Source organism: Phytophthora parasitica, assembly GCF_000247585.1.
Source record: "Phytophthora parasitica INRA-310 unplaced genomic scaffold supercont2.19, whole genome shotgun sequence".
Classification (NCBI taxonomy): domain Eukaryota; phylum Oomycota; class Peronosporomycetes; order Peronosporales; family Peronosporaceae; genus Phytophthora; species Phytophthora nicotianae.
In genome coordinates this window covers 350968-377165 of record NW_008649005.1, presented here as the reverse complement: position 1 = coordinate 377165, position 26198 = coordinate 350968, and the positions used below count along the sequence as shown (strand labels likewise).

The window sequence follows — 26198 nt, the reverse complement described above, 5'->3', positions numbered from 1 at the left end:
ATAATCTAGACGTTGACGCGGTAGGCGATCCACTTTCACGAAAAGCATAACTTACCGGAATACTTGCGTGCTGTGGAGATCCTTGAATTGCGACTTTCCCATGATTATCCTTTTAGAAGATTTTTTTCTACACACGAAATACGACCAACTTTGCTTCCGGGTCACAACACGCGCTCCTGGCCATGGAATTCATCGGCATGTTCAGGACGAACAAACTAAAACCACATGACCTCGCCGATCTAACTTGATGTTCGTCCTATGCTGGTGGCGCCAGACATTGCTCCCTGCAAGCAGCACGTACGAAATTCGTCGCGTTGATTATTGTCAAATTACTCGGACGCCATGGAATTCCGTAAGCTTAGTATATGAAAAAAAATGTAAGGAGCTTTCTAAAGAACTTTAAAATAAAAAACTAAAGCTCTCAGCTCAAGTGTGTGTGACGACAACATTCCGTCATCCAAAGGGAGAACGGAAGCATCGGCGAGGATGAGTTCATCGAAGTCGTATCCAGGCACGACTTCGACTTCGACATCTTCATCAAACAATTCAACTTTCCATAATTTCGATCAGATTTTAATACGTGAACAATCGCGTAAATTACTACACAGTAGTCCTCAACATGAGAATGAGATCTTACCCTAAGCTGACCAATGCTACTAATGCACGAATAAGAAATTGCTGTCATGCCTTCAACATTTTTGGAGAATCTTCTCTCAGTCCACCGTTAAAGGGATCCCCGCCTGCTTGTTTCTTCAGTCTTTAACGGTGGCATGTTGTTGCCGAACGTTATCAATCCACCACTTTGTCGGACTCGGTGTGGTACATATCTCGTCAATCGAAGAGATACAAACTGCAACGCGAGCGTGTTCATGACTGCACTGTTTCTACTGTTCAAGGCTGCGATACAACCCAGCAGCAGCAAATCCATGACTCTCAGGTACAGTAAAGTTTTTACACTTACATGTTATGTAATGTGGCTGCATTCCAACTTCTTATTGCGCATACATGCACATGTAATACCAAATGGAAGCATTCCACCGGAGATACATTTCCAGCAGCAAATATCCTCGTCGTCCTCGAATTGCTGCGGAAAATATGTGATGACGAGCTCCGATGATCGATGAAAGTGGGCGGACAAACGACGTCGTCCCATTGCCCTGCCCGTCAACATCGAAATCGCCTGAACTTCAGTGAACACCGAGATCTTGGTGGATAAGCCGCACCGAAAGCGTCCACTCGATCACCGAGTCCATGCGCAGGTGCATGTTCACGCGAACCAGATGCCGCTACACTTGAGACTCATAGCCGGTGCACCCTGCGGATTTCGAGGATCGCGAGCACCAAACTCGTCGAGTACATGTACGGCGTGGCGTGCCGACGAAGTTTCCCGGGTGGACGTCCTATGCGGTCATGCGTCTGCTGCTGCGTCACCACTCCATCGATACGCTGGTTATCCCAAGTCGACCGCTATTTCACTTCCCAAACAACCTTCACCATGGCTCAAACACCTTCCAGTCGTTTTGCTTTTGGTCACCGGCTTATGAGTTACCTCCCCACCCCGACACGTCCACCACAACGCAGTCGCCGTGCTGAGCAACCCACTGTAACGTTGGAGCTTCCTGAACTCGATCTCTACCATGACCGAGCCGAGAAGGCCTTAACAGAGACCATCACGGCTTATGGACAGTTGAACGGAGACGTCGACACAAAGCGATGGAAGTCACTCCGGTCGAAGCGCGGCGTCCGGTTATTTCGTGGCCACCCTTTCGTCGTCGGACACACACCACTACTATGCGTTGGCACATTGCATGCCCGCTTCGATGATCTTCTCGAAGGTCTTTACTGCGACAACACGCAAGAAATGCTGTTCATGAACGCCACCACATGTCCACGACTGGCTGAAAGCGCCGTACTGACCGTAGTGCAGAAGAGAGCAAGGATGGAGCCATACGCCTTCACGGGGATCAAGTGGACGACGATCAAGCTGACAATGGCCAACAACCGAGATTTGTGCTACTTCGACAAGATGGGAATGGTACGCCAAGCAACAGGGAAGCGGATGGCGTACCACGTCATGCAGTCCGTGGAGCTACCGGAATATCCTAACAAGATGGCACACCAGCGCGCGCATATATCGCTGTGCTATGTGTTTGAGGAGTTGGAAGACGACTTGGTGGGTGTCTACATGAAGGGGGACATCGACGTTGGAACTCTGTCCTTCTTCGTGACCAAAGCGGTCTCGGACGTGCTGCTGGCGTTTGTCAATGCGCTGGAGTGCACTCGTGCCAAGAAGCTCACTCTGATGATGACCGCCGCACGGCTCGGTGTCTGGCAAAGCAGCTCATCGCTGAAGAACTGCGGTGTTTGCAAAAGCAGCCCCTCTTTCTTCGACAGCTTCACTGAATGTGCAGGCTGTAACAAACCTGTCTGCAAGAAATGCCGCTTCCGGGAGACCGTTCTCACCCGCGACACCATGCCGGGCCACACGAAGCGAGCAGATTTTTGCCGCCATTGCTTTACGAAGATGAACATGCTCTCCACTGAGCAGCTCCGAATCAAGGCACGAGAACATGACGTACCGGCTGAGGAAGACACTCAGCAAGTGGAGACGAACGTGATAGGCAGCGAGCGATCGCTGATGTCCTTCGTCCTCAATATCTCTACTCAGGTGAAGGGACTGAGCAACGACAGCGAGGTTCGTGCGTCCAATTTGTCCTCGATCGGCTGGGCTTCATCATCTGATGAAGAAGGCGAAGAAGTTGACATTGACAATGAGAGCGAAGGCCGCGACGTGCTCAAGTCCAGTCGGTTGAAGACCACACCAATGGTGATCTATGAGAAACCTCCGGCGAACGTGACACGGCGTAGTCGGAGCTCCACCACGTCGACAGCGTCTTCATTCACTCATGAGGAGGACGACTCGGAACAATACCAGACTTCGCTCATGGCCAAGCTCCAGAAGATGTCGCAACAAGTTGAAGAAACTCTACTTTTTACTCGAGAACAATCCGAAGTCGCGCGTTCGGTTCGCGAACGCACCCGCAGTAATCGACTGCTTCAGGAGCGATCTAGTATCAGTAGCTCCTCCAGCCGCTTGTGAGTTCTAGCACGTTGAAGTTGAGTCTACTCGTTGTCATTTACCATCAATCTATGTCAAATTTTGTCACACTCCAGTCAAGTCCTTTCTCGTTCATTGATTGATCGGCACAACACGCGCAACACTCTTGTGAGTTCACTTGTAGTTTTGCTTTGTTAGCGTCATGACGTTCCCGAATCGTGTCAACTACGTCTCAGGTCAAGAGCGACGAGAACCTAAGTGCATCGCTAAGAGACCGCCACCCCAACGCTCTCAACGAGACAATGTGAAGAATGAACCGGGTCTACAGCAGGATCTGAAGCTGATGCTTGCAACGCTGTCGCCTACGCAGCATCAATCCGCGGCTCCGCAGTCGACGCCAACCAAGCAAGATATTTTGACACCAGTGGAGCAGAGCCGCAAGCGGTTGTTGGAGGACCCGACCTTCCAGACGAACGAAAGCTTCCAACGAATGCTCATACTTGCGAACAATCCGGAGGTGAAGAGTCAGTCTGATGTCATCGACCCGTTTGCTGTGGCGATTGAGCGTTTGCCAGACAACCCGCAGAGCTACCAGGACTTCGGTGCGAGCAATGGCTTTTCTCCGGGTGATAACAGTAGATCGCAGTACATGCAGGCTGTAGCAACGCAGAACATGACTGAGGTGGCAGATCAGGTGGAGGACCCCAACATCAAAGCTCAATACGATCAAATAGCGCACCGCTTGCACGAGTGGGGCGAGAGGAGAATGAATCAACACCAACAACAGCAAGAGCCTGTCAACGTCGAAAGAGGTGCGAATACCTTGCCGTCGCTCTCGTTGTCTCTCTCACAAGTGTCACCGTACGCCATGGAGCTCGCTGCTCGTAACAATATGCCCAAGAAACGCTCGAGTCTGTCGAAGTTATCGAAGAAGTTGATGCACGACTGGTTCGAGCACAACTTGCACCACCCGTATCCGACTGAAGAGGAGAAGGAGTGGCTTGCACGCGAAGGAGGCATCACGCTGGAGCAGGTGAACAATTGGTTTATTAACACGCGCGGTAGGAAGTGGAAGCCCATGATCAACAGGCTGATGCAGGAGAAGCAAGCCGGCAACTGCACACTCTTCGACAAGATGGTCAAGAAGATCGAGGAGCCCTATCGCAAGCTCTAATTAGCAGTCACACCGCACCGGATAGCTAGAGAGAAGGTGATAGATTTCAAGCGATGCAAATTACGTAGAAACTGCATCTGAATAATCAAAAAGTTACAGATCATGAAACCGATTACCATCTTGTCATCTATTAATGCTTGGTAATTCCGAGCATTCAACCGCACACTCAAAACCATGCTGCACACTACTGTTCGTATTACCCCGCGAGCTCAGCAACTTCTACATTTCAACTTTGTATGGCGTATCCATCAAGCGGTGTAGCGCTTGAATGCGCAGAGACTCGCATTGTGTCCACCGAAATCGAGGTAACAAGTCTTCCCATCAGTCAAAATTCACTTACAAGATCAACCGTTCTCCTCTCTCCTGTCAGTTCATTTGTGAACTCTCTTTCTTCGGCACATGACATTCCCGAATCGATCAAACTACGACCCGTTCGTCGTCACATGTGTCGATAAGATGCTGGAGGCCCTGTCATCTGAAGGACCTGTAGACTTGCAATCGAGCCCGACCAAAGATGAGTGCAAGACGCTGGTGAAGATCAATCGCAAATGATTGCTGGAGGAACCAGTGTTCCAAGGAGACGAATGCAACCAAAGACTGTTCGACGCGCCGACGATGCAAGACCAATCTGACACGGCTGATCGCAACATCCAGGAGTAGAGCAAGAGGAGAATGTTGCAGCGAGAAGAACATCAGCCACAACCTACTACCGACAGAAGAGTTGCCGATCAACTGTCTTCCCTGACTTTGTCGCTTTCGCAGGTCTCTCCGTACGCCATGGAGCTCGCTGCGCGCAACAATATGCCCAAGAAACGCTCGAGTCTGTCCAAGTTGTCGAAGAAGCTGATGCACGACTGGTTCGAGCACAACTTGCACCACCCGTATCCGACTGAAGAGGAGAAGAAAGCGCTGGCGTTGGAGAAGGCATCACGCTGGAGCAGGTGAACAATTGGTTTATTAACACGCGCGGTAGGAAGTGGAAGCCCATGATCAAGAACTCATGGCCGAAAAGCAGACCGACTACTATTCGCCGCTCTATGACAAGATGGTCAAGAAGATCAGGGATCTATACCACAATTAGTACCTAGGTAGGGTAAGTCCATGGACACAACAGAATAACCACGCATGGCTTGGTAGAAAGAGAAGGACGCTGCAAGTGCTCATCATTCTTGTTCAGTTGTACCATAAAGTTGGCACATCTGACTATCGGAATGGCGACGGATGGCGATCGGACTCTGGTCCGAAGCTCCTCGTGCACGGCTGTGTATGCCAAGAACCGAGTGCTGATTCTCGGCCAGTTCATCTCGGTGTTGATTGCATGCACTGGCGTCTTCTCTCAGCTGCTGAACGGATCGTTCCAGGTGCGAATATTCGGCATTGATATTAGTAGACGAGTTCGACGTTGTGCAGAATGGAGTAAAAACTTACAGATGTGCATTGATTGTGTATTTGTCTAAACAGATCCAGATCCCAGTGACGCAGAGCGCTGGCAATTATCTGCTGCTATGTATGTACTTGGTGGACCCCATTATGCGGTTCCGACGCCAGAAAGGCTACCAACTTGAGATCTCGTGGTGGCAATATCTGTTGCTGGCATTCGCTGATGTGGAGGGGAACTTCTTAGTGGTCTGCGCATACAAGTATACATCTATCTCGAGTGTTATGTTGCTGGATTGCTTCACTATCCCGGTGGTAATGTTGCTGTCGACGGTGTTCCTGCGAGCAAAGTACACACGCTCGCACTTTGTGGGGGTACTCTTCTGTCTTGTGGGCATCAGCGTGTTAGTCATCTCGGACGTGATTCGAGACCAGGAGACGATGTCGTGGGACGTCTCAGCTTTGTATGGAGATTTTCTCTGCTTGTTCGGTAGTGCAGTCTACGCTTGCTCCAATGTGGGGCAGGAATATCTCGTCAAGAAGGAGAACCGACGTGTGCGTAGCCAGTGATTTTGTACTTTGAATTGTGCTAACTCCACGATGATGGCAGATGGAGTTCCTCAGCTTGGTTGGCCTGTTTGGCTTCCTCATCAGTTCGATACAAGCTGTCTATTTTGAAGGAGACGTTGTGCGCGCTGTGGACTGGTACGAAATGTCTCGTTGCAGTAGTCGAAAGTGGTAAACCGACTCGTTTACGATGTGCTTGTAGGACTTGGCTCAGCGCGCTGTGTCTACTTGGCTACATCATCACATTATTTGTTATGTATACTGCGACATCGGTGCGTACAGCCTGTTGCATACCAGGAGGTTTGCATCTAACCCTTAATAACTACGTGCAGAGCTTCCTCACCACAGGCGACGCCGCAGTCTTCAACTTGTCGTTGCTCACTTCCGACTTCTTCGCGGTCGTGGCAGCCAAGTACCTTTTCAACGAGGAGCTCAGCAGTCTCTACTTCGTGGGCTTCTCTTTCATCATCGTTGGCGTCTCGGTCTACAACCGATCTGCGCCGCCTACAACGGCAGCAAGTTGTAGTGAACCATTCGACGTCCAAGACGGCTCTATCGATCGCCTGCTACCCTAGAACGCATTACGCCCAACAGCCTCGAACAGTACTGCATTAATCTAAACACTAAATGCGAAGAAGACGAGGTATATGGTCTGAAAAAATGTAGTAAATGAAAAAAAACTTCCAAGATGGACCAAACCTCAGCAGGCAGCCAGCCATCAGTGGTCCGCGTCGCTGACCTGTTCTGAGTCCCTATTCGCCACCTGTCAGTGCCTGATCCCTGTGCTGCTGCGTTACTTATCAGCTATTCAATGTCCACAACGTGTCCCTCGCCTCGTGTCTATTCCTCCTTCTTGACGTCCAGCGACTCGAGAGCCTTAGCAGCGTCGTCACCGGCCGACGTGTCGGCGGCATCAGCGCCGTCCTCAAGCTTCTTGTTGTTGGCCTTAGCGGCGTCGTGCGCCTCCTTAAACTTCTGGGCGTTCTCAGCGTTGCCGAAACGCAGTGCGAAGACCTGCGCCTCCACGACACCCTCGGCGAAATCGTAGCAGCTAAAGACCCAGGCGCGGTCGCTGCCCATGTTAGGCGTCAGCTCCGTACGCGATTCCACCAGGTGGTTCACCAGAATCTTGTGCGTCTTCTCCTGGCGCATTAGCATGCGCACCTTCTGATGCTCCTTGTGCTTGAGGAAACGCACGTCTCCCACACCACGCTCGCACCATGTCTTCTTGCCGGTTCCCTTGTCGAGGAGCGACTCACGGTAGCAGAACGCCTTAGCACGCCTAAAATAATAATATAAAAAAATGTATTAGGGGAAAACGCCTATATAACGCGTAAAATGCCAAACGCAACGTACTGCTTGAAGATGACCTCCTCCTCTTCCTCGCCGGTGGTCACCTCAACCTCGTCGAGCTTCACAACGGGCTCGAAGTAGGCCTGTGGTTCCTCCGACTCCGGGTCCTTAGCGGCATCAGCCTCCTCAGCCTCCACCTTGGGCGTCGTCTCCTCCTTCTTCTCGACCTCAGACATGTTAGTTGGCTAGGATTCTTGTTTTTGGGGAAAGCTACGACTGGCGGTGGGCCGTCTATATCGGAGGTTGCGCGAAGGTCGCGTGACAAAGCTAAAGCGCGCTTCAATTGACGAAACGCGCTTAAATGTGCACCACATCAAGGATCGCAGTGGCTACACTTTGCTCTGATTGGATAAAAATCCTCTTTCATATTTTGCCCATCAAAATCGATAGATCAATCTCGACGCCGTGCGCATTGGTCTGCAGACGCACCGCATGGACGCAGACGGCGGCGGCGTCAAGAAGCGCAAGACGGAGGCTAGCGCCATGCTGCGCAAAAAGCCGCGTCGCTCTGCTCGTGACAAGAGCGAATTTGTGAGCGTGGAGGTCGGCATGCGCGAGTTCAAGAAGCGCCTGGCTGCTTCTGGCTCAAACGACGCAGATACTGCTGACACTGCTGCTGGGGCCAATACAGTGGAAGATCTGACACAAGACGTGAAGAAGACGAGGACGCGAGCTAAACCGAAGACAGAAGTAAAGAAGGTAACTACGCGGAAGACGGCACCTCGAACGACTACACAGAAGGCAACTGCAGCAGAGAAGAAAATGACGGTAAAAAAGACGCCAGTGAAGAGAACGACACGCTCATCATCAAAAATGACGCTGGCGGAGGTGAAGGCGCAACTGGAGCGAGAGCAGAAGGACAGAGTGGAGTACCGTATCCAGACGCTGCGTCGGGACACAAAGCCAACCGCTGTTCCTGCATCAAGTGTTTCTGTCGGTGCTTCTGCTGTCACCACAGCTCCTGGGCTTGCTGCTCCAGTAGATGAAGCCCCTTCTTCGGCTCCTGTGGCTCCTGCACTCGCCGTTCCTGTTGCTTTGCCTGTACAAATCCAGGCATCTGCGGTTGTTAGTGCCCAGCATCCTATGGAGGTGACGAGTGCAGCACCGGCCACAGTAATGCCGAGCCTAACACTACCCGCTACTATTGAGAATCATACCCAGAGCACGCAAGCATACACGTCAACGACGCCGGCACCTCCAACTGCTAACCTTTCAGTTAACCTAGCTCCTGTCTCGACAGCCGTTCCACCGTCTAACCCGGTAAAGAACGAGTTTATTGCTGATGACGTGGAAGAAGATCTCATGTTTGCAATGGCACTTGAAGAGGTGGAACGGAAGCTTGCAACGCCTCAGAAGCAACCTCCTTCTAGTAAAGCTGTTGTTGCTACTAACTCGTTACCCTCAGTTAGTCATCAGGCCCCGGCTGTTCCAGCAAAGCCGACGCCTGTAGAACAAAAGGTGGAAGTGCAACCCACTCAAACTCTTAACGCTTCTCAGCCTCAACCAACTGAGACACTGATGGATATCAAACAAGCAGAACTTGCTGTTGTGTTGGCGCCTGATGTATTGGAAGAGATGGAGCGGTTGAGACGAGAAAATGAACTTCTCAGGCGGTCGAACGAACTTCTCCAGGCAGCTGTAACGCCGCCTGCGCACCCAGAAACTCGTGTTGATGAGCAGCCCAGGCGTTCCCCAGACAGATCCACTGCACACGACCGCAAAATTGAATCCACGGTATCACTAGAGGATACTTCAGCAAGATCGATAGCTCAATATCTCGACCTGGCCAGGTGCGATAGCGACCAGAATATGAAGCAAACTGCTTACGCCAAAATTCCGGATCGTACGATCGATATGAATTCTCCTGAAAAGCGTAGTGGAAATGCAGAACCAAACGGCGAAGACAATTCAGAAAATATAACCAACGAAGAGAAAAAAATACATGAAGGTGAGCACAAGCCTGCTGAGGACACGGAGGCTGTCGCTGAGCATCAAATACACACAGAAAACGTGTCGCAGCTGTCGACCGCTGTCACCTCGCAGGCAGAATCGCAGTCTACGCCATTGCCCGATCACTCTACCCCCAGCGAAAAAGATGACCATTCACCCACACGGCAAATTGCGATTGAGCAAGAAGCAGACGGAAAATATGAGGTTGTGTTACGTGAAAAAGAAAAAGCAACCAAACTTTCTCCATCGAAAGAGAAAGAAGACGAGCATTCTGTTCATGCCACGGCTGGAAGCGATGGTGATGTATCGGATGTCAGCATGTCTGAACATGACGGTGAAGAAGAAGAAGAAGATCCAATGGGGAATGATGACTCTGCCCCGCGAACTTCAACAATTGACATCGGAAACTACGCAGAGTACAAGGTTCATCAACAGGACGAGTTGGAGGCTGGCGAGGATGAATGCATAGAGGAGAGATCGGATGATGTGTCCGAAGACAAGATGGCCTCTGCACCAGCACCATTGACTCCTGTTGACTTGAAGCCGTACGAAAGGGTGGTTGGATATGAAGCTAATGTAATTCAAAAGCCACACACATCAGCGAACAGCGAAAATCTCGAGCGAACCACTGCTCCTAGCAACTCAGAAGATTACGAGGAAGATGGAGGCGAAGATGAAGAAGAACTCATGGTCGTGAACCGTGTAAAACGACGAGAAGTAATGGCTATTTCATCGTCGTCGTCATCATCAGAATCGGACTCAGAAATCGAAGAAGATGCAGCCGATGACACGCCCAGCTCGAACGTACTGGAGGCTGCTTTGAAAGCGGCAGGGAGCGACTTTGGCCGTAAGAACCAAGCGAAGGCGCCTTCTACAACCACTCGTGATCGCCGAGAATCCAAGGCAACTCTGTCTGGTGGTGCGTCGGTGTCATCACCCGCGGTTCCTGTGAAGTCGAAGAAACGAAGAACTCCAGGTCTATCGCCTTCCACTGCAAAGAAACCTCCTAGCGTAAAGAGCTCTCTGCTTTGGCCAGAGCTTGACGAGTTCTACGATTTTCTACTGGACTTGTCACCACGAAATGTCCGTCGATCGGAGAAGAAGAGGACATATCTTGAACAGTATGTTGGTGGGAAGATACCTACTCAGCACTTATCTATCGAAGACTATTGCAACGTACAGCTCGAGGCGATTATGGAAGAACTGGTTGCATCCGTCAGCAACACTACGGATAGAAGAGGTGGAGGAGGCTCAGGTCCCATTCGGCATTTATCACTCGCGTCAGTATCACCCTGTGGAACCCAAGGGATGTCTACGCCGACAGTGGGGCTGAGTTTGGGTGCTATATTCTCTGAAAGTGGCTTTACTGGAAACACATCCAACAGCAACGACTATATCCTTACGTTTGATGCTTCTGGGCTCGGTAAAAAGGCCTCGTCTGACTTCATGAGTGGCGATTTGGTACTTCTGCGCTCTCCTCGCTGGAAAAACTACGAGATGTGCGTTTTCGGCGTGATCCTGTGCGACTCTGTGGTCGCAGTGGGAGGGAAGAACGGACCTGGGGGTAAGAGCGGAGGCGGAGAAAGTGACCAGATCTGTGTGCTTATTCGGGTTCAACCGCGTGACCGAGATGATGCAGTCGAGAACTTTGGTGTGTTAACGGAGCTATGTCTCTCGAATCAACGAGCGCCTAACTGGCGATGGCCAATGCAGCAAGTGCACAATACAACCACAAGTGCTCGCGAATTCCAGGCGATAAAGGCGATATCGTTTTTCCCCAACGATCTCAAGCAAGTTCTACTAAGCGGACAGCTAGTATCTACTACCAGAGCAGAGAAGAAATTTGTACCTTCATCGTCAATGATTTCCCCACGCTTGCTGAAGTACCTGCAGAAGCACTACAATGACTCGCAGGTCCAGGCAATCCTCGGATGTCTTGGAGAAGACAGCCGGGTCATCATTCAAGGACCGGTACGTTATGCTTTTGCATGTTTTATAATGTGTTTGTGTGCACAAAATAACCACAGAATTTTGTTTTGATCTTACAGCCTGGAACAGGTAAAACCAAGACAATTCTTGGTCTTCTTTCTGCTTTGCTGGATGGTGCTGGTCTATCTACACTTCAGAAAGCAAAAGGTACGGCTCGTATACGTGTGGGAGCGTCACTACAGAACGCACGGACGTCTGCAGTGTCCAAGACTGTAGCTGAGACCTCGATCCGTATTCTCGTCGCTGCTCCTAGTAATGCTGCTGTCGATGAACTGGTGTTACGAGTTCTGAGCGAAGGTTTGTATGACGGTGAGAAAGGAGAGTCCTACCGCCCACGTATCGTGCGTGTCGGTCGTCCGGAAAGTCAGCAACTTTCGAGTTTGGCCGCGGCTCGAGAAGCCAGCGAAAGCAAGAAGAACCGCAAGAAGATGCGCAAGTACGCTCGCGAAGTGGAAGAAGTTCTACTTGAAAGTTTGGTGACGAAGCATCGCAGCACTTTTCCGACTGTGAAACAGGCGCGTCAAGCAATCATCAAGAATGCACAGATCGTGTTTTGCACGCTAAGTGGTGCGGGGTCCGTGGCGATGTGTGAGTTTGCCCAGGATTTCGACGCTCTGATCATTGACGAAGCTGCCCAGGCAGTTGAGGCCAGCACTCTAATCCCGTTTAAGTTCCGCCCACACCGAGTTGTACTGGTAGGTGATCATCGACAATTACCAGCTACGGTGATTTCAAAGAACCTGGTGTCAATGGGCTACGACCGGAGTCTGCAGCAGCGGCTTGTAGAGAATGGCTCACCGGTGTTGCTGCTGAATCAGCAGTATCGAATGCATCCTGAAATCTCCGAGTTCCCGTCCAAATTCTTCTATGAAGGGAAGCTGGTACAAGACGATAACATGCGCGAATGGACGGCTCAGGACTACCATCGTGACCGTGCTTTCAAGCCTTTACTATTTTTGGATGTGCAAGGCGCTCAAAGTCAGGTTAGTGGATCCACATCACTACGAAATATGAGTGAGGTTGAGGCGGTGATCCAGCTCGTTCGCCGCTTACTCACCAAATCCCCGCGCATCGAATGGAAGAAGCGCATCGGTGTCATCGCGCCGTACAAGCAACAGATCTACGAAGTGCGAGGTGCGATTGGGAAGTTAGAGGCAGAGTTTGACCGCCATCTGGGCATTGAGGTGAACACTGTGGACGGCTTCCAGGGTCGAGAGAAGGAGATCATCATCTACTCGTGTGTTCGTACCAGCTACGGTGGCCGCAGAAAGCAAAAGAAACGCAGTCGTGGCAACGATGAGGAGGACGTTCTTGACGCGTTTTGGGCTGACGAGCGACGTATGAATGTCGCCATTACGCGTGCCAAGAGTAGTCTGTGGATCGTAGGGAACTCGACGTTGCTGAAGCAGAGTCGCGCGTGGCGAGCTCTTATCCAGCATACGAAAGATCATAAAAGGTATGTTGGTGACGGTGCCACGCTCTTCGCCTCTAGCTCGTCAACTCGGAAGATAAGTAAGGCATCCAGCAAGTCCAAGAACAAAGCCAATAGCCAATAGAGACCAAATAGAGACAACTTCAACATGTATGGATTCATATCGATTTATGAGTTATTAAACTTTTTTGACAGGTATTTAAAGACACTATCTCGAGGGAGCGTAATGACATTGAGTTTGACATGCTCGCGATACCTGCGCCCTATGAGGCTCGTCGCCGACGCACCGAGTGGCCCGAGAGCGTGCGACAGGACCCGGAAGTCAAAGAATTAGACGAGGAGAGCGGTGAATGGATCCTGTGTCGCACCTGTGCTGAGCATTATGAGCGGTAGGCGTCGATTATAGGCTTGAATGTGTCATTTTTCCTAATATTATGCTTGCTCCGATACTACAGAACGCGAAGAGGCCGAAAACCCAACGATCCAAAAGGTTTCAGGGTTAAGATGAACGGGAGATTTCAAGAAGCAGCCTGGGTGATGCACAAGAGCCGCGTGGTAGCCCATAGAGGCACCCCGTACATGACTACAGAGACATCAGAGGAAGAGGAGAGACGACGCGAGGTTGAGATGCAATTCGAGGTGCGACGGATTCTGCCCAAGAGGCGAAGAGTTGGAAGCACTGAAGAGGGAGAAGAAGAGGGCGTGGAGGTGGAGAACAGGGAGGAGAGACAAGTGGACGAACCCAGTGCTTGCGCAACGTTGATTCATCTTCCGACGACTGGATGGCGCTGCCCAGGAATCGTGCCCGATGCGTTCTATCGTGAGAATGTGGAGCTGGTCCATGCCTTTGCCAAGTATTATGTGGGGACGTATCGCGTCAATGTGGTGAGGGATCTTCGATCGGACAAGTGCGTGTTGGATGTCTAGGGTGGTTGGAAGAACCTTTTCTCTTACATGTTGCTATGAGCGTGAACAGAGTTATGTTGTTTTCACACGACTGTGAGAATCAGATTGTGCATCGAGAACGACCAGATCAGCCAGATTCTTGTGAAAGATGCTACTCGGTGTGGCTGCATAACAAGAGTTTCAAGAGGATTCTGAAGAAGATGGATCGCTATACACTTGTCGAAGAAATCCTACGTCATTCATGGAGGTACAAATGACTGCTTTTGTGGTTTTCTAACTCACTTATCGTTGATTGCTGTTCGTGCTGTTGTTTATTCAGTGTGTCAGCCGATGAGTTGTCGGTTCTGTCCAAGTTTAAGCACTCGAGTGACATGAATCTCAATCTCGAAGGCCGAAAGTTGAAGCAAGCGGCTATGGCAGCTGTTCAGCATTTCTGTGGGTCTACTGCACGAAAAGGCTCTGGTAGGACCAGAGCGATCACAGCTCGAAACGAACGCTTTGACCGAGTTCAGCAGCCTCTTTCGATGGAAGTGATGCTGCAGCTGCAATCGCTAGATTCATCAATGCACACCACCGCAGCGCCTGAAGCCATGGAAAACCAGAAAGGAAATATGCAACAGCCCAGCTCGCCCAATGCTTATCTCATCCAGCAGAATGCTGCAGCTACAGAAGCCATCGAGCAGTTTCCTTCATCACGAGATGAATAAACAAACATGGAATACCCTCACTAATATGGCGATTAAGGCAGGGAACCTTATCCGGGCAACGTCCACAAATTTAGCACATTTTGGAGCCACCATTTCGTTCATTTTTAGCGAACGGGACCGGTGACAAGACTTTGAATATGGTGGTGTGCCGAGGAGCCAAAATAGCGACTAAGTATCTGGATGTTGCTGTGCGTGGCCATTCTGTACAGCCACACTTGGTGCACATACGGTCATTCGAGAAAACGCAGTGTCGGCGAAGGACTGCAGCATCAAGATCTCCTGGATGGCAGCTTTCGTCGCACTGTTCCTGCTCGTCGCTGTAGCAGTGGTGGGGTTCGCTATCAGACACTGGTTGTCTGGTCGACTCTCGCCGCTGAAGGACCATTCGAAGAAGCAAGAGGAACTGAACACTGATGGAGTCGAGATCGTTATCCAGAAACCTGTTCCTGAGCGCCGTCTGAAGCTGGCGTTGCCTGATCTCTCCTCTATCCAGATCGGCTCACCTGTTGGCCCGATGAAGTCGTCAATCCGAAGTGCTCTGAAGGAACTTCGCTCTCGTCAGATGGTGCAGAGTCTTTGCAGTAGATTTGAGTCCCGGACGAAGGTGCCGAGTGAGGCTGAACATGATACCAAAGATACTACGAAGAAATCGGTAGCTGGGGCGACTCAGCAGACGAAAACTCGCCGTCGAGACGCACGGGACGCAGCTGTTGCTCCTGTGTTGTTGGCCAGCGACCTCGCGAAGGAGGCTGAGATCACCGCGAATGCTCGATCGAACAATTTGAACAAGTTCCTACGCAGTTACGCGTCCAACCTGGACAATGCCATCTCCGCAGAGCGACGTGTCACGACCACTAATAAAGTCGTTTCGGTCGAGCGGAGTGTCGTCATCAGGGACGCAGAGGATGACGTTAAACAGCCTTTGCTTGTTCAGACTGGAAAATCAGCGAAAGCGGAGAAGACGACTCCATCGTCGAGCGAGAGCGATGAGTCTATCATGGATCTGGACAGGAATTCGTTTGGCGGTGAGCGCCGTCGTCTCACACGCCTTGTACCTTTAGAACTGGATCTGCGGACGCTGAAAGTAAAAACCGAGTACTCGAACCAGTGCGACTCGCCCCCGACTGCAGGCAGTGAAGAGGAGGTTCCTGGCCTGGTTGACGCAACAGACTGCGAGCCGTTTGTCGACGAGGAGCCCGAAGTGGGCAATAACAACGCCAACCGCGGCATCGCAGCACGACTCTCAATAGCCTTCACTCTGTTAGACTTCCCCGACGTCACCAAGAAGATGGCACCGGAATCCGACAACAGACCCGAATCCTGCTCAGACCCTCCGGCCAAGGAGGCCCTCGCTCGCTTCAAGCAACAGGTTCCATCGAATAGACGGCGTGCACACACCATCGCCCCACTAAAAATCTAACTTATAAAGCAAACTTATCATAAACCGGCATCACCAGCGCTCACACAGATGAAAACGCTGTTGGAGTTGCACTTAATATCATCCATTCCGCTCGCTGAGCCCATCTGTGAGAATGGATTAATTGTATTCCACAGAGATCTTAACTTCGACGGACGAAGTAAAGAACTCTGTGGATTCTAACAAGCTCGAACGCTTTTTTTTATGTGCTGCTGTTGCCTGATGTCAAGGAGCGCTAGCGTGTGTGCTCCTTCCTCCATGGCCGCTAAGCGGCTTGGCCGGATGTCTCTCATGGATGTTGGATATTCTGTCCAAAACGAGTCCAACTGTCCAAAATATCCAATTTGGTTTTTGCTGTTTTGGTGATAAATTACCACATTTAAAATCTGTCCAAAACATATGCGTTATTTTATAAATTACGGATCTAAATCTTACCTTTTTGCTAGTAAAAGTACGGCTAGAACGGTTGGCGTGTAGTGCGTTCTCGAGCTAGGGCATTACTTCATTCAGGCATTTCCAAAATGCTGCACGAAGGGAAGGAGTATGTGATTAGGACAACGAACAAAGTCACTGGCACCATCTACTACAACTGCCGTCATTTCCGACAAGGCTGTCTTGCAAAGCTGATTTCGAAAAGAGAACACGAACGCGCTCGCGGTGAGCACAACTGCGAGAATTTACTGCCGAAACAAGTCGTGGATGTGCGGTGTGAAATGCGTCAGCAGCTCCAGCGAGCGGCTCTAGAATCAGCGTCTGAAGCTCCATCAATGGTGTGGGAGCGTGTCCGCTCAGCATTGAACAACTTACACAAAGGAAGCACGCTGAACGCCATCCCAAAACTGCAAGGTGTCAACATTGTCAAAAATACCCGCAAGGGTATGGGTTGCGATATGCTACACTCGCTCGACAAGACCGAGGCGCGCTGGCTCAGCGACTCGGTCAAACGTTCCTTTGTGAGGTTTAACACTGGGTTCTCTGTCAAGAATAAGGAGCGTCGTATCGTAGGATTTGGGCACCCAGATCTAGTCCTCTTGCTACGAAACCCAGCAATTCCGGTCTTCATCGACGGCACCTTTAAAATGGTGCCGAAACCGTTCGTACAATGCCTTATTGTAATGCTGCTGGACGCTACTGTTAACTTGTACGTTCCGGCGATGTACGTACTCCTTCAAGGACGAGACTACGACACCTATCTGGACGCATTGACGATGATTATCATTGCGACGGACCGCCGACTAGAACCCGCCAGCGTTACGTGCGACTTTGAGCTCGCGTTGATCAACGCTGTAGTCGACCAGTTCCCGAAAGTGCATATCGTGGGCTGTTTGTTTCATTGGAAACAAGCGCTTCGCCGTCACATGCTGGATCAGGGCCTAACAAGGGATCAGGTGAAGGATGCAATGACCCCCGGCAAACTCGACATTTTGACCATCATTCCTGCAGATGAAATCGACGACAAGGTGCGCATATTTTTATTTTCCTTATCGTTTGAAATTTTAACCTTTTTGTTATTGACATTTTTGACACTTCAATTTTGACGTTATGATCTTGTATGACGTTGTAATTTTTAACCAGGGAATCCGATATGTGCGAAGTCTGATTAACGAAGAGGGCTCTAAGGGCAAGTGGGATCAGTTTTGGCGATATTTTCGCAAGACGTGGATGGGGCGCTTTGATTCCAGCTTGTGGAACGTCAATAGCATGATGGTTGGTGGGATTGACATCACAAATAGGACCAATAACCCGCTCGAAAAGTACAACCGCGACTTCGGCGAGAAATTTGGGCGTGGAGCTCATCCAAGCTTACTGGCGTTCATGGAGATAGCTAAAGCCGAGGCACTAGGTTACGTGAACCGCATCCATGACATCAAGCTGGGAATTCAAACAGCGCCTCGCCACGCTGAAGCTGTCGTCACTCAAGTCCCAGACGACTACACGAACTTCATGTAAACTGTTTGGATAGCTTTTGGACAGTTTGGATAGCTTTTGGACAGTTTGGACAGTCCTGGAAAAATATACAAAACAATCTTTTAGTGTATTAAATCCGTCATTTATCAATTGGACAATTTGGACATTGTTGTACTCGTTTTGGACAGAATATCTCCTTCCCTCTCATGTTTCGCACCTTTTTCGACGCGACTCGTACGGCTGTCTTATTATTGCCGAAGCTTTAGACGACATGACTGAGTGGGCTACGGGGCTCGACTCTGTAAGTACATGTAGAATGGGGCGTCGTGACTTCTGATCCTCGAGAGCCACGTGAGTTCGAATCCCGGCTTCCGTCTTTTTCCCTTTTGTCTTGTTGCCGACTTTGTTCCTGTACATCGGCCACAGAATTTGTTAAATAATAAAATACTTTTACCTACTCTCTCGTCCGCTGACCTCCATTGGCCACTTACCGCTCGTAGTTGACGAAGTCGAGACGCATTCTGCCGTCCTATCGAGTGTAGGTTCAGTATGGATTGGTAGTAGAATAGAACATAATACTCAATTGACTTAAACAAAAGCTTAATCATGTACACTCGGCGACAGGTAAAGGCCGTAACTTTCTCAGTTTTACGAGTTAGCGACTAATATGTTAAGGATTCGATTGGTAGAAATACGGCTCTTGTGTTAACGAGCCGGACTTCGCAGCTCTTGACATGGCCAGCATACAAAATAGTGATTTTGACACCGCGTCAGGTTATATCGGCCACCCATACCCTTACAAAAATCAAGTCAAACAGAATGATGGTCAAATTAATAATGCGTCTTGTTGCCTTTCCTGTCAAGTACTTCCACGCATCTGCGCGGCATAGACTCAATAAGTGACGCTAACAAGGTGTTGGGAATAGCGCCCCAAGCCTCAAATAGAGCGGCTTTCAATTGAGCCACACTATCAAACTGTTTGCCATTACCATAAACCTTCCTGCTTATAATAGACCAGAGATTTTTAATAGGGTTAAGATCTGGAGACTTAGATGGCCTGTCCAAGACGTTGACGTCTTGCTCCGCGAAGAACTCTTCCGTGCGCTTGGAAGCGGGAATGCTTGCGTTGTCCTGCTGATAAATGAACCCCGTACCGTAGTTTAAATGAGCAAATGGAAACAGGTACTCGGAGACAGTGTACACGTAGTCATCCGAGTTCTGCTTCCCCACCAACACAGCCAACGGAGACTTGCTGAGCGAACTGAACGCCACCCAGACCATTACCGAGCCCCCTTCAGCTTGTCTCCGCTTGGTTTGCCGAGGCGGTTGTCGCAAATCGCGCCAGTAGCGCTGGAAGCTGTCGGGTCCATCTAGGTTCCACTTCTTCTCGTCCGAGAAGATGATGGTGACCCAGACGGCCCCTGCGTCTTTTCGCGCAAGCATGGCGCTGGCCCATGCCTTGCGCGCCAGCATGTCCTCCGACTTCAGCGGCAAGGTGTTCTCCATCTTGGAGTACACCAACCAGTCTACCCTTGAAAGGGTACGCTGGATGGTGCGAACTGATACTGAAAGCTTCAAGTCGGTCTTGAGTTTTGCCGCTGACTTCTCGCCCTTGGCCGCTGTTCGCACGAGGAGCCTGGTCTCGCGGTCGGTGAGGATGGGGGTGGGGCCTTTTCGCTTGTGTTTCTTCTGGTGCTCGGACTGGACGGGGGAAATGACTCGCCGCACCGTATCACGACTGCGCGCCGTGATTCGAGCGATATCCCACCCGCTGACGCCTCCTTCGTGGAGGCCTTCGATTCTTCCTCGCTCTCTATCCGTTAGTCTGGGCTTCTTCTTAGCTGGAGGCGGCTTCGTCTTTCTTGGCATTTTGCCAAATACCCAACATGAGACCGCTTCCCACAAGCAGGTCTTCCCCGTGTCTAACCATTCGTTTCCTAATTTGACCGTCATTCTGTTTGACTTGATTTTTGTAAGGGTATGGGTGGCCGATATAACCTGACGCGGTGTCAAAATCACTATTTTGTATGCTGGCCATGTCAAGAGCTGCGAAGTCCGGCTCGTTAACACAAGAGCCGTATTTCTACCATTTGAATCCCTAACATATTCAAATAGCAGTCGCTAACTCGTAAAACTGAGAAAGTTACGGCCTCCGATGTGGGTGGCCGATATTACCTGTCGAAGAGCGTATTGCCAAGATTCAAATACTGTTTGCTTGTTTGGGTGCTTCTACTACGTCGTCGCGAGCAGAGTGAACACCATCGCTTGTGCGTCTTGGCCATTTTCGTGGTTTGGAGGTTGGTTGGTGGTCTCTTTCCTGATCTTGGTCATTTTGTCGGACGAGTCTGAATACTGTTGACAGCTTCATCTGTCCTGTTCTACGCTTTCGTTTGCTTGGCTTTAGTCGAAGTACCTCATATCCTATGTTAAACAACTTGATAGCGTGGGGTTCATCGACGACTGTAGACATTGGAGTGCCCAAGTGTGCTTCAATTCCGTTCGTGATGTGCCTCATCATGATTGACCACTCAGATAGTGTTGCTTTCTTCTGAGGTGTATCTAAATCATCAAACGGTATCCCTCTATACGGAGGGTAGCCGAGGTTTGGATTCCTAAATTACCAAAGCAGACATGCGCCTAGGGGGTCAATGCTCGGAAAGTTATATTCTCTGGGAAGAAGGTGAAACTTTCCACCCCGCGTAAAATACGAGCGTTTTGGTGCAGTAGTAGCTACAGCGTCGCGAGTTAGTAAATACGTTGAAGACTGACTTCTGCTAACAAATTGTGAATTTCTTCGCGTAATAACTCTCGCGTAATATTCCCAGCTGCAACACCCTTGCTTTCCAGCGCGTGCTCCATTTTTTTTCCAACTTTTCTGGCAACACATCAATGGATTCCGGTTGTTTGTCAAGTTTTTTTTATACAACTCGATATAAGACGGTATTCCAGTGGGTTGCATCCACGGAGACTCGCCAGCTGTGAGCTCTTGCTGTAACTTTTGCAGCACCACTGGATTTCGTGTTACGTGCGTTGAAAGTAGAGCGTGGTCAGTTGGTAAATGCGTCTGTAGATAGTGAGCGTGTTGAACCAGACTAGCAAGGCATAACTGTATTCCCATCATATTGACCTCACCACACAGACTAGAAACATAGTCCTCACACACGATGTCACAAAATTGTTGGAGGTATCACGAAAATGAGGAGGTATGTCGAAAATTTTGAATTATTTACGGGAAGACCAGCCACCACTGGCCCCAAGAACTGATCGCCAGCAGCTTCGTAATGGAAGTAGCGATCTTGAACACCACCAATACTCCAACCACAACGAAGACAAACACTTACTATAGGCGGCCCGCCAGTGCTTCCTCCGCACGCAAATGTTGCTACCCCTTTACGTACTGAGTGGGTGCCGAAACTCTTGGCAGAACCATCTCTTTTCAAAACCCCAGTTAAAATCTCGCCAAAACGTAGTTTCTGGTTGGATCCTGGAAAAAGTGCGCCAGGTTCCAGCCGAGGATGACACGCAAGATAGACTGCCAGGGCAGTTATCCAGCACGTTGACGGACTTGATGGATTCGCGTACAAGTGACGCGGGTCACGTGGTCCCGAACCTTCTTGGTTCGTCTTGGTCTTGACAAATACGACACCAACGCTGTCGTCTTTTGCCAATAGATGCTGAGTCTGAAGTGTTTGTACTGACATAGACCTGCACATCAGGTTCCACTGTGAAGTTAAAAAGAGATGAGATAACTCGCCACCGTTAATGTTCAGAGTCTCCAGACACAACTCACTGTAGCGTCAGTACGTCAAAGGCTGCTTGCCCGATGACTTAGGAGTACTGATCTGGTCATTATCCACCTCAATTCGTTTCAAACCGGAGAAAGTTGTTTCATTTTGTCTCCATATTCAGTCGGTAATGCAAGGCGTTTTACACGATACAGGTCCTTAATAGCACTCCGGTATCCACTTAAAGTGGCAGTATTGACAGAACTGCGTTTGTATACCAGGAAACGCTAAAAAAAAATAATACAGGAGTAAACTCCGTTAGAACAAGTTCGTCGTGCTCGTCAAAGAACCTGCCGGTGTTAGCATCTTCCTTGGAGAGCTCCTCCACAATCCATCTCTTGATACCGTTCAGACTGTTCTTATACTTCACTCTGGTGTGCTTGGACAAGCAGGCATCGCGTATTGCCTCTACATCGCTTGCTGCACCACCCGTGGGTTGCGAACTTCCACCACTCATTGTGCCTACGTTCGATGCGTTTTTCTGAATTGATCCAGCCAATGGGGCAACGTACAGCAAAACAAGTACTTTGTATCGAAAATGTGCTCATAGCTTATGGCCCATTTTGATCTCTTTTTAGTATGGTGGGCCATAAGCTATGAGCACTTTTCTGAAAAAAAAAGTTCTTGCCTTGACTGCTTACTTCAAAAAAATTCTTGCCTTAGCTTATGACCCACCAAAAATAGGAAGTGAACTTGCTTTTTTGAAAAAGTAATGATGTGGTACACACCATCTTATTCTTCTTTTCTGCCAATCATCAGCTCTTGCGCTTGTCAGCTTTACTCCCGCCAAAACGCCGCCAACGCCACTCTACGATGGTGGACGTCGAGGCGCAGACTGAGTGCACCCTGCCGGTACGTCTGCGTTCCCCATGTGCTCTAGCTAGTAATATCCGTGCTCTAACTTGTCATACACAGGTGACAGTGGTCGGCGTGGAGAAGGATGTTATGTTTGGTGTGCGTGTGCGCAAGAGCTTCGGCTCTCGCGCGTTCTGGGGCACCGTTGTGGGCTGCTATTGGGTCTCAGGCGGACTTTTCTACAAGGTGAGCTTTGACGACGGCGACGTGGACATTTTCTCGGCCGACGAGGTGCTGCAGGACGCACAGGCGGCCAAAAAACACGCCAAGGAGAACCCACAGCAACAGGACAAGGAGACAGGTGACACAACAGCAGTGGACGACTATTTCCGAGCCATGAGACTGCACAAACTCAAGCGGAAACGAGACGATACGGTGGACAATCCCCCTACGATCCCCAACATCCAGAGAGTGAGTCTCTGGGGTCAGAGACTTTACGCCTCCATCTACACCAACCTGAAGAACGAGACGTTCATTAAGGACCTTCTTAAGACGGATGACGGACAGATGGGAGAGATGGAGGCCACAGGACGCGTCCAGGTCGGAGATATGATCTTAGCGGTGAACGAGACGCGGGTGCTGGGCATGTCCAGTAGGGACCTCGCGGAGCTCATTCGGAAGCCCAAACGTCCCATTATCTTGACGTTCTATCGGCCACTGCACTCGCAACTGCCAGCAGAGCAACAAAAGGCACAGAATCAACAGACACAGCAGTCTCCTGCAACGTCAAGTACACCAACGCCCACGACACAGCCAGTGCCGGCCCCACACCCTCCAACCACTGTACCAGCATCTGCACCAGCGTCTGTTGTAATGCCGCCGTCGTTTGTTCCGCATCCAGCGCTTGCACAGGCGAGACCAATGGCTCAAAATCTAGCTCAGCAGTGGACGAATGCATCGCAGCCTCTTTCAAACAAGGAGATTATCCGGCAACGACTGAGCCAGAACGCTGCAGCAAGACACGCCAGCTATGTGCCTGGATATCCCAGGGGTGTGTACGTACCGGCAAATGCAGGTATACGCACAGTGCCTCCAGCTCACAGTGGTGCGTATCAAGCGCAGCAGCAGTTTATGCAGAGAGTTGTCAACAGTGCTGCTATGAGGGTAACGTCGGGATACACTGCACCAGGTATACAACCGGCAAGGCCGATAAACCAGCCTCAGATTTCTACAACCGCGGCTCAGCACATACCGGCGAATCAGCGGCGCACAGGTCTTACCCTTTACGAAAAGGTGCAGCAATTGCAGGCCCAACGAAACTCAGTGGCCGTGGTGGGAAGACCTTCAAGCGAGCCATCGCGGTCCCAGACCGCAGTGACGAGTAGAGCTCAGGAGATCGACTTATCGCTGGACGAACCAGAACAGGGAACCGCTTCGTCACTGCCTGACAGAACCCAGCAGAACGCACCGACTGCATCTCAACAAACTCCTCATTCAGCACCAACAAGTGATCGAAGATCTACTACCAACGCCCCTGCTCTGGTGTCTTTTATACCCTCTACTGGAACAAGCAGGTGGACTTCACATGACGCCGAGACAATAGCAAAACTAGCCGAGAAAGATCCGATGGCCGCTCAGCGTTTGATGAAGACAGCAGCAATCCCCACGACGTCGTTTCTATCGCCCAATGAGGCGCCTGCAGATACAGAGATGGAGGACTCAATGTCGTTCCTGTCTCCTAGTGCAGCGACCGATACCTCGACAGAGCGGGAGACGCCGGCCGCCTCTCATGGAATGTCGTTCCTGTCACCGAATGACTTTAACGTGGAGTCCAGCACGCCTTCGCGTCCAGAGAACTCGAGCGAAAGTGCTATGAACAAGCCCAAGTCGAATGTTAGTCTCGTGAGTGTGGAGGTGTCTCGCAAGCGGTTATACCTGACGTTAGGTGTGCAGGGCACGTTAATCGCCGTCACTTCGTTCGTATCAGACGAGTTTGGCCGACCGGGTGAAGTGGAGCAGAGCGGCAAAGTGTTTCTCGGCGACGTGTTAGTGCGTATCAACCACATGTTCATCCTCCCGGGCATGACTCCTAATCATGTGGCAGATATTGTCAACACTTCTCCCCGACCCATGACACTTTGGTTCGAACGCGCATCTTGGGAGATTCTAGACGGCAAAGCATAACATCAGTCGTGTATTTAGAACAAGCGGGGCGGTGTATTGAGACGATGGCAACCGTAACTAGCAGGCTAGACGTATATGAATGCAACTCCAGTTGCTCGTTTCATTGTTGCGCTCGGGGCGCTACTACTTGGCCAGACCTGGGTCCTTAGAAGACGTTGTCGTACTTCTCCATGGCGCCAGACACCGCATCGACGACTCGGACTTCGTTCATGACGTAGACCGATCGGAACGCGCCAGACTCGTCGAAGCGCTGGATCGTGCGTAGACGACGCGAGCTGTCGATGCCTGTGATCGTCTCCACCATCAACGGACGACCGGAACGCTTGGATGTGGCCGTGATGATGATGACGTTCGTGCCGAGCTCCTGCATGGTGATGTCGGAGCCCCGCAGCGACGGATCATCCGTCTCGATCTTGAGGATGCCGTCTGACACGGGCTTTATCCACATGTGCTGCATGGACGTCAAGCCGCTCATGGTCGTCCTCGACTGACGCTGACTCCACACGCCTTCGTCGTCGCGGAAGATCAGGTCGTTCGAGCACACCTGACTACCTTCGTCCTGTGGCGGGATGGTGGTGAGTTCTCCGTTCCAACGACCTTCCATGCTCGGCAGCACGTGGTAACTGCAGCCGTTGACGCGCACTGAGAGCTGGTTGAAGAAAGCTCGGCCTGAGCCCGCCTTCTTGGTGGCGAAGTGGGGCGGTAGACTACCGTTCATTGAGCGCGAGATGATGCTTTTCTCCATGCCAAGGCGGTGCACTGTACCGTCGGATCCAGCGGCCCAAATGTTGTCTACAGCAGCACTAGAGTTAGTGCTTATTCTACCAATTTCTACCTTTTAATAATGTAGGATCCTTCCTACCTTCTTTGAGCATCTGCATGTTGTTGTCCTCGTGTTTTCTGCGGTTCTTGATACTCTCGGCCAGGAGCTTGTAGTTGAGCGGGTGGAAGGGCTGGTGGGCCGCCTCAATGTGCACGAGCACGTCTCCGTCCGTGATGCCCAGTTCGGCCAGCGTCTTCTCGTCAGGCAACTCCTTGCCCTTGTGTAGCAGTAGGATGAAGTTGGCGTTCTCTCCGCTCTCCTGGTAGGCTGCCTTGACGCCCGCCACACTCTCGTGAGGGGTCGTCTCGAGCGAGAACGCCTTGGTCTCGCTCTTAACTGTCACCTTGATCTTCTCGGCCGTGGATGAGGACGTAGCTGAAGAAGCCATCGTGATGCTAGTGGGCTAGCAGAGATTGAGGTAGACTTGCGTTTGGCTCGCAAAATCCTTTTGTGGGGCGACATAAAGTGGAAGCGAACGTCATAAAGCACTTTTCCTGAAAAAAAGTTCTTGCCGTTGGATGGCATTCAGACGTAAAAAACCCATTAAAAATTTAATGGCTTTTTTTCGTCTGAATGGCATCCCAGCCAATCAGATCTCTCGAAAATATTTTTCCGTTCCCATTTAAGTTGTGGGCCAAAAACAATGCGCACTTTTTCTAAATACAAAGTCTTTTTTTTTTTCGAGAGTGTTTTAGAAAGTGAGACAGACTCTTTTTTCGAGAGTGTTCTAGAAGTGAGACAGGCTTGCTCGACGATTCAGACTTTGATTTGGA

General features: G+C 50.5%; 12 protein-coding genes across 13 annotated transcripts; 8 read left to right on the top strand and 4 right to left on the bottom strand.

The window, feature by feature from the left end:
• Positions 1–1495: 1495 nt before the first annotated feature.
• PPTG_10286 (hypothetical protein) lies at positions 1496–3172 on the top strand (the record flags this gene model as incomplete). Its single annotated transcript, XM_008904951.1, has 1 exon — positions 1496–3172. One exon carries the CDS (start codon positions 1496–1498, stop codon positions 3098–3100), a length of 1605 nt encoding a protein of 534 aa, XP_008903199.1. The 3' UTR covers positions 3101–3172.
• An 88-nt stretch (positions 3173–3260) lies between these two features.
• On the top strand, positions 3261–4336 carry PPTG_10285 (hypothetical protein; the record flags this gene model as incomplete). Its single annotated transcript, XM_008904950.1, has 1 exon — positions 3261–4336. The coding sequence occupies one exon, from the start codon at positions 3261–3263 to the stop codon at positions 4230–4232; it is 972 nt and encodes a 323-aa protein (XP_008903198.1). The 3' UTR covers positions 4233–4336.
• Positions 4337–5009: 673 nt separating this feature from the next.
• On the top strand, positions 5010–5177 carry PPTG_10284 (hypothetical protein; the record flags this gene model as incomplete). The annotated part of the gene is made up of 1 exon (XM_008904949.1): positions 5010–5177. The coding sequence occupies one exon, from the start codon at positions 5010–5012 to the stop codon at positions 5175–5177; it is 168 nt and encodes a 55-aa protein (XP_008903197.1).
• Positions 5178–5408: 231 nt separating this feature from the next.
• Positions 5409–6865, top strand: PPTG_10283. Of its 2 annotated transcripts, none has more exons than XM_008904947.1 (5): positions 5409–5593; positions 5694–6164; positions 6220–6314; positions 6379–6448; positions 6509–6865. In XM_008904947.1, the coding sequence occupies exons 1-5, from the start codon at positions 5444–5446 to the stop codon at positions 6749–6751; spliced, it is 1029 nt and encodes a 342-aa protein (XP_008903195.1). In that variant the 5' UTR covers positions 5409–5443; the 3' UTR covers positions 6752–6865. The 2 variants fall into 2 exon arrangements, with proteins under 2 accessions (XP_008903195.1, XP_008903196.1); XM_008904948.1 differs by having other exon boundaries at positions 6474–6865.
• Positions 6770–7759, bottom strand: PPTG_10282 (hypothetical protein). Its single transcript, XM_008904946.1, has 2 exons — positions 7533–7759; positions 6770–7458 (listed from the first exon to the last, which is right to left on the bottom strand). The coding sequence occupies exons 1-2, from the start codon at positions 7703–7705 to the stop codon at positions 7017–7019; spliced, it is 615 nt and encodes a 204-aa protein (XP_008903194.1). The 5' UTR covers positions 7706–7759; the 3' UTR covers positions 6770–7016.
• A 145-nt stretch (positions 7760–7904) lies between these two features.
• PPTG_10281 (hypothetical protein) lies at positions 7905–13067 on the top strand. Its single transcript, XM_008904945.1, has 2 exons — positions 7905–11450; positions 11528–13067. Exons 1-2 carry the CDS (start codon positions 7962–7964, stop codon positions 13022–13024), a joined length of 4986 nt encoding a protein of 1661 aa, XP_008903193.1. The 5' UTR covers positions 7905–7961; the 3' UTR covers positions 13025–13067.
• A 76-nt stretch (positions 13068–13143) lies between these two features.
• Positions 13144–14513, top strand: PPTG_10280 (hypothetical protein; the record flags this gene model as incomplete). The annotated part of the gene is made up of 4 exons (XM_008904944.1): positions 13144–13289; positions 13356–13808; positions 13877–14053; positions 14126–14513. 4 exons carry the CDS (start codon positions 13144–13146, stop codon positions 14511–14513), a joined length of 1164 nt encoding a protein of 387 aa, XP_008903192.1.
• A 283-nt stretch (positions 14514–14796) lies between these two features.
• On the top strand, positions 14797–15933 carry PPTG_10279 (hypothetical protein; the record flags this gene model as incomplete). Its single annotated transcript, XM_008904943.1, has 1 exon — positions 14797–15933. The coding sequence occupies one exon, from the start codon at positions 14797–14799 to the stop codon at positions 15931–15933; it is 1137 nt and encodes a 378-aa protein (XP_008903191.1).
• A 4137-nt stretch (positions 15934–20070) lies between these two features.
• Positions 20071–20169, bottom strand: PPTG_22579 (hypothetical protein; the record flags this gene model as incomplete). The annotated part of the gene is made up of 1 exon (XM_008905179.1): positions 20071–20169. The coding sequence occupies one exon, from the start codon at positions 20167–20169 to the stop codon at positions 20071–20073; it is 99 nt and encodes a 32-aa protein (XP_008903427.1).
• Positions 20170–20583: 414 nt separating this feature from the next.
• PPTG_22578 (hypothetical protein) lies at positions 20584–20697 on the bottom strand (the record flags this gene model as incomplete). Its single annotated transcript, XM_008905178.1, has 1 exon — positions 20584–20697. One exon carries the CDS (start codon positions 20695–20697, stop codon positions 20584–20586), a length of 114 nt encoding a protein of 37 aa, XP_008903426.1.
• Positions 20698–22377: 1680 nt separating this feature from the next.
• PPTG_10278 (hypothetical protein) lies at positions 22378–25476 on the top strand. The gene is made up of 2 exons (XM_008904942.1): positions 22378–22475; positions 22539–25476. Exons 1-2 carry the CDS (start codon positions 22437–22439, stop codon positions 24600–24602), a joined length of 2103 nt encoding a protein of 700 aa, XP_008903190.1. The 5' UTR covers positions 22378–22436; the 3' UTR covers positions 24603–25476.
• Positions 24456–25928, bottom strand: PPTG_10277 (hypothetical protein). The gene is made up of 2 exons (XM_008904941.1): positions 25465–25928; positions 24456–25394 (listed from the first exon to the last, which is right to left on the bottom strand). The coding sequence occupies exons 1-2, from the start codon at positions 25811–25813 to the stop codon at positions 24748–24750; spliced, it is 996 nt and encodes a 331-aa protein (XP_008903189.1). The 5' UTR covers positions 25814–25928; the 3' UTR covers positions 24456–24747.
• Positions 25929–26198: the final 270 nt, after the last annotated feature.